This window comes from Henckelia pumila, chromosome 4 (genome assembly GCF_033568475.1).
Source record: "Henckelia pumila isolate YLH828 chromosome 4, ASM3356847v2, whole genome shotgun sequence".
Classification (NCBI taxonomy): domain Eukaryota; kingdom Viridiplantae; phylum Streptophyta; class Magnoliopsida; order Lamiales; family Gesneriaceae; genus Henckelia; species Henckelia pumila.
In genome coordinates, this window is record NC_133123.1 from 6,232,988 (window position 1) to 6,240,112 (window position 7,125).

The following is a 7,125-nucleotide window of genomic DNA, read 5'->3' on the forward strand; positions in this document are numbered from 1 at the left end:
CTGTCAAAACTTGAGCATTCAATCTAAATCACCTCAAAACAATACAGAACATAGTTGAATATATTAAAGAACATGCATAGAATGATAGTACTAAACATGAAGCATAAATCCATGCCTTTATTACATCAAACTAATAATATCAAAGGCAATAAACCATAGATTACACAAAGTCTCAAAAGTGTGCTTCAAGTTTCTAATTGCCTACTAAGTTTGATACATTCAAAGGCCTAGTCCTTCAGCTACAACCCGAGTCCTCACTTGCTCAATCTCTCTCCCGAGCTATCAATGTCGTCGTTGTCTAGCTCCTGCCCCTCTGTTGCCATGCACACATACAAAACAAAGCAACAGCCGGATAAACTCCGGTGAGAAATCATTCCTAGTATAATCGACATATATAAAGCGTTAAAGAAATCATATCAACTCTATTTATAAACGACTCAACAATAGAGTAAATAATGCATATATCGATTAAGAATTGATTCATATAACGTCATTTGCCATCAAGATTCGTAAACGATCTTGACATGGATATCCATCTATCGTAGTCATTCTTGACTCGAAAATAAGGCCGCCTCAGACCTTGGCATAGAATCAATTCAATAACATATCATATCAACTCAAACTCAAAGATCCACTACCTGAGATGGATCGACAACATAAAAAACAAATCAAAATATAATCAAGTATGTGATTTTTTTGCGGGACAACTCAAGAAACGTCATTCCCGAGTTTCAAATCCCTGACTCGCGATGTCGTCTTATACCTTCGTATTTCTCAGTTCAGAATGCTTCAAATCTGAAACACAATATCAAAAGACACATATCAAACTTCGTTCAAGTCTACCATTTCAGAATCAATCCAAAATCATCAAGAATCGTCAATCAAAACCACTTCAAACCTTCGTCACTTCTTCCTTCAACTTGAAGTTGAGGTTCTTGAGTCAATAGTCTCCGAATAAACTCTGAAACTGAAAATAACATTGCTACAACATCAATAACTATTTGAAACGCGTACTTCATCCCTAAATCTTCTTGCACAACACATTTTAAGAACCACAATCATCGAATTATCAACAATTGTATCAAAAAATCTGATCGTTTCATCAACGTAATTTTCACACAAAGTGGATGGTAATTTTTTGTTCCTAAAAAATAATAAATATACAACATGGAGTCTATCAAAAAATTACTCATCATATTTTATAATTGTATGTATGCGTGCTAAGCCAGGGTATTGTCTTAAAATTAGGCTAGTAGACTAAGTTCATGAACTTACTCTTAGGTTACATTTGGAGATATGGATTTGAAGTCCATGAATTTCGATTGTAGTTTCATTGTTAACAATAAGATAATAAAGTAAATCTTAAATTCATACGTTACTTATTTACATATTATTAGTACAAAATAGAGTGAATTTCAAATAACACTATTACTAGGTGAATTTGAAATTCATCCAAGTTACATGAAATACTTAACCATGTATGTAAAGATCAAGAAATTTACATGCATGCAATTTCAAAAGCAATTACACCAAGAGTTATGTAAGATTAATTATCTCAATTAATGTTGGCATTAACTCAAGAAGTTGAAAAACCAAAGGACAAACCATGAAACTCCCATCATCAATTATTATTATAGACATGATTAAGGACTTTTATGACCATTAAGAGTGTCCTTTCACCTTCTACTAAACCTCACCTATAAATAGAGCTCAAGGTTGAAGGAATTAGATACACCAAACCCAAGCTTTGCTCTCTCCATATCTCACAAAATTTAGTATCTATAGTGGTCGAGACTCTGCCTAATTTTCGAATCTGGAGTAGCTCATGTTCAAAGCAAGTAGTCGAGCAAGAGTGCTGTTGAAAGTCCTGATCGAGGTGTCATCCAATTTCGAGTTAGAGTTCTGAGCAAAGATCCAATATACTTCAATTTTTGTGGGAATCAGGTAAGTGGGTTTTTGTTTCTTTAAGCCATCTTTGTTTCAATTCGATGGAAATCATTGAGTCTTGTTTCTATTGGACTCTTTTTGTTAATTTTGATTCTCTAAGCATTATTCTAAGAAACCATCAAAATCTTTGTTTGGGCTTATTCTTATTTGAAATCACCAAGTATCCGTTTCAAGCCTTGATCGTACACTGTTTGTTTTATGTCCTTTGATTCCGTATATATTTCGTTCCACATGAATCCTTTGTTATGCTTCATTTTGAAGTACCTTATGATTCGTTATGCATTCCTTTGCTAAGCCTTTGTTCAGATTCATTATGTCCTGTTCGTTCCAATGTGGTATGTTCGTTTGTGATGATTCTGATCTGAATAATGGCGCATTGGGAAAAGCCTGTGAGGGAAAAGGCCCCAGAGGGAGCCCATGCGTGGGAAAAGGCCCTAGAGGGAGCCCAAAACCAGTAAAAGCCCATGGTCATTATGATAAGATATGAATAAATATATTTTTAAAAGAATGATATTCCTGTTTTGAAAACTCGATCGTACATTCCTCGTTTCATGTCCTTTGATTTCGTTTCATGTTTCTTTCTGTACGATTCCTCTGTTATGCAATGAGATCTTGAAATGCACTGTTAGGATTCAAATTAAGAAATGGTAAGGAAATTCCGAAAACATGATATGATAAGGCCCTGATGCGGTGGGTTATAATAACCGTTTAAGGCCTCGTCCCCTTAGAGGAGTAACAATTAGGGACTGATCAGTAGCCAGGACTAACGAGATGAATAACAGTGCCATGTATAAGTTATGATTCGGTTGTGATATGTCTTGATTCTTTGTTTCGTATTCTGTTTGTCTCCTATCTTGACTCCTATTGAATTCGTATCATGTATATATATTCGATATTTGTGTGTACGATTGGCCCCCACTTGCTGAGTGTTTCCCAAAACACTCACCCATTTACTCTCCCTCCCCAGATAAGAATGAAGATGAGTTAGATGACAAAGAACAGATTATGTTATGGGGTTGGTGCTGACGGATCAGTTCAAGTTGAAGAAATATTGTTTTTACTTTAAATTTCAATTTCGCTTCCGCATTGTCGCACTTGTGTTTTTCTATGTAAAAACAGTTATAGTTTATGAAACAGACTGTTTTTTTGGCAAGATTTGTACTACGAGGCTTGTTGTTTTACGATTTAAAATTGTTTACAATGCCGATGCTACGTTCCGATCACGGGGCGTGACATTTTAGTGGTATCAGAGCCCGCCAGGTTCCATAATCCGGATGGGAAGAGCTTCTTGCTGAAAAAAAAAATAAATTTCAGTTGTGAAGCATCCCTAGTTCAGATAGACCAGCTGGGACAATAGACCAGTTGGGAGAGAAAGAATCCGATAAGACAAAATAGCTGGCTAATATAATAGATTTGTTAAGAGTAATCTTATTCTAGAATGAACTTCAATTTTGTCCTTGAACAATTTATGGGATGTGCTAGTACTCCAATCAAGTTAGCTACAACCCGACACCAGTTAGCGCAAAGAACGTAGATGAAGAAGATCCAATTGAAGTATACATGCCTGAAATGCGACATACTAAGATTATCACCAAAAGGAGAAATTTTTAAGTCATAGATCTGCCACACAATATCTTGTGTGTTTAACTAAGGAGAAAACATTTTAGTGTGATTCTAGTTAAGAGAAACTCAGTTAGATGAATTTAAGTTTGAACTATCTAACTATTGGAAAATATGGTTTTGGGATATATGAAGATAAGAATTCAATTATTAGTGATTTATCCAATAGGAATTTGGTTAGGTAATCCTCATAGACAGAATTAAGAAAAGTTCGGCTATATATGTGGGGTTTTATAATGCCCTAAATACGACAACTGGCCCCTATATATGGACCAACACGAGTCCCATCATAAGTCTTTTTTGCATGCTAGCTTGTGTCCTTACTCACACGTATCCTGAGAAATTTTCTAGCTAGTGGGTCACCCACCACTCTCATAATTTTCTCAAGTACTCAAGCTCGCTTAACTTTGGAAATTTTATGTGATGAGTTCTCGAAAAGAAGTAGTACTTATCAAATCTTTTATATATCTCTCATTTAGTGTTGGATGTTTATTCATGATCTTGTTCACTCTAGTCATTGGTAGGATTTTCATTTTCCAGATATTAACCTCTCATATTGTGGACCAAGTACCACCTGAAAATTTCTGATAATTAGGGTGCATGTCACAAGTTTACACTTCTTTTAGTGGATCTCACATAGTCAAATGTGAGAATAAATATTGTACATTTTAGATGCACAATTTCTTGTGAGTTGGTAATGTTTTCAAGGAAATTGCCTTGGACTACCACATCAATGAATGCCACATATGTGGTTATACGTTACTTTTGAGTTTTGAAACTACAAAATTATCTCAATTACATGCATCAATGAAAATTTAAAGGACACTTCATTAATTATAATTTTGTGATTTTGAAGAAAATGTGTGTAATGCGTGCGTAACAATCATTATAAATATTGCATTTTCAAAATGAAAATGAAAAGTATGGGAAACACAGCAACAAAGGCGCAGCTTCTTGGGAGGGCTGATCCGTTTTTATGAGAAATGTTTAACTATGCGGCCACATGTACATATTCATATATATGAACTGATTTCATAAATTATGGAGTGATCAGTTAGATTCGATTTAGGTAAATTCTCTTCTATAAGAAAAGAATTGAACTGAATTCCCATGCAAATGGAAATGTTATTCCCCAACATAAACTTCATCCGACAAGCTAGGGTTGGAAAAAATCCAATATTCGGTACATATGCCGAGGTTATCGTACCAAAAGAATACATAGTTTTTGGTATATATACCGAATATTTTAACAGTACGGTAACGATATCGAATTTTTCATTACGATAACGGTATAAATTTTGAAAATTTCAATATATATCGGAATACCTAAGTACCGAAATAGTATATAAAACTTTAAAAATATATAATTTTTTTTAGTATAAAACTGTATACATCATTTCGAAATATCGATATACCATAAAATTTCGCTATAATCGTAATACTAATTATATGAACCAAAACTTTCAGTATGCCAAAAATCAATATACCAAAAGTTTCGATACGATATCGATATAAAATTTTCATATACACTAAATTTCGATATAAAGTTTTCAATTAATGCACCACCTTTTTCATAAAAGTCTATTTCTCAAAAGGAAAAAAAAACTAATATATTCTTCTCATAAAATATTATATTTTACGTGGTTTTCAACAAGTTGAGCTAGCTAGCTAGCATACCATGCATTATTATATTCGTCCACCATATTATTTAAACCCCATCAGCCATAGCCATTGAACTCACAAGCTTAAACACACTGTCTGCAACTGTTTTAAGTTAAATATATACATAAAATCAATAATCCTAATGGGTACAGAGCTCCACCCTACATGGGACCAACTACTGGGGAGCGGTGACTGGGATGGACTTGTGGAGCCACTGCACCCGGACCTCCGCAACCTAGTCCTCCGCTGCAGCAACTTCAGCCAAGCAACCCTGGACGCCTTCAACACCGACGAAGGCTCCAAGTACACCGGCAGCAGCAGATATGGCAAGGAAGGTTTTTTTGACAAAGTGGTGCTTGACTCGGCTTCTGATTATGAGGTTAAAGCTTTTCTGTATTCCGCCTCTGATCTCGGCCCTCTGTCGGTGTTTGTAAACCACAAGGTCCCCGGTTCTTGGGACTTGTATTCCAACATGATCGGCTTCATTGCTGTCACCACCGATGATGTTAGCAAGGCCTTGGAACGCCGAGAAATCTACGTCGCATGGCGTGGCACTGTCACAGGCATGGAGTGGCTCAATGACCTTGATATTGGGTATAAATTACATTAAATTAAGCTCCATTTATATATTATAGGGAAAATTGCTTTTTTTGTCCTGTTTGTTTGTCGCTTTGCGATTTCAGTCCTTTATATTATTTTTAGATTTCAGTTTTAGTTCGTTATCTTTATTTTATTGACAATTTTAATCCTTTTTTCGACGTGACGCTGATGTGGCACTATTCAGTGTTGATGTGGAGCTGACGTGTATTAAAGTGCCACGTAAGCATTTTCGAATAAAAATGATCGAAATTGCCAAAAATCGAAACATGCAAGACTAAAACTGAAATTTGAAAGCATAAATGACCAAAATCGCAAAGTGACAAACATACCGAACCAAATTTACAATTTTTCCTATATTATATAGCCAAAGTTTTTAATTAGTCTAGTTAGATTTAATTTATTCAGTCTTTTTTATGTTTTGTTTTTGTTTGTTGTTACAACTGCAGCCTTGCGTCTGCCAAAGAATTGGTACCTACTGAACTTGACCCAAGAAAGGTGCCTAAAATCATGCATGGTTGGCTAAACATCTACCATTCCAAAAATTCAGATTCGAAATTCATCGGATTATCTCCAAGAGAACAGCTGCAGAAACATATCGACAAACTGATAAACGACGACTATAAGAAGGAAAACTTGAGCATTATAGTGACAGGGCATAGTCTTGGCGCTAGTTTAGCAACATTATCTGCTTTCGATCTGGTCGAAAATGTGATTAATAAAGATATCCGGGTTGCGGCCATCTGCTCTGCTAGTCCTCATGTGGGGGATCAGGTTTTCGTGGACAGAGTGAAAATGTATCCGAATCTGAAAGTTTTTCGCACCTTCAACACAAACGATAAAGTTCCTTTGGTTCCACAAACATTTTTATTAGAGTACAAAGCCGTTGGAGTAGAGCTGAAAGTTGATAACAAGATATCTCCATATCTGAAGAGCAACATGTCTGACGTGCATAATTTGCAGGGGGTGATGCACGTGGTGGCGGGTTATAATGGGAAGGACAAGCCATTTGAATTGATCGAGGGATGGAGCTACGCGTTGGCGAATAAGGAGATGACCTTAGCTAATTTGGAGTTTTTATGTTTCTTGAATTCAGATTATGCAAAAAAACAATAAGAAATGGAATTGCATGAACTAATTTGTTCGATAAGAAAAGGGAACCCATCTGCATTTACTAAAAGTGAAATGACAGACGACGCATTTTATTCATATATGTCAAACAAAAGCACATCAAATACAACACTAATCTTTAACCCATTAACTTTAAACTCTACACTAAAAAGAATATTCTCATAGTAT

General features: G+C 35.4%; 1 protein-coding gene across 1 annotated transcript; it reads left to right on the forward strand.

Annotated features, from left to right (window-relative positions):
• The first annotated feature begins 5,371 nt into the window (after positions 1 to 5,371).
• LOC140860411 (phospholipase A1-IIdelta-like) lies at positions 5,372 to 6,942 on the forward strand. Its single transcript, XM_073263428.1, has 2 exons — positions 5,372 to 5,823; positions 6,276 to 6,942. The coding sequence occupies exons 1-2, from the start codon at positions 5,372 to 5,374 to the stop codon at positions 6,940 to 6,942; spliced, it is 1,119 nt and encodes a 372-aa protein (XP_073119529.1).
• The last annotated feature ends 183 nt before the right edge of the window (positions 6,943 to 7,125 follow it).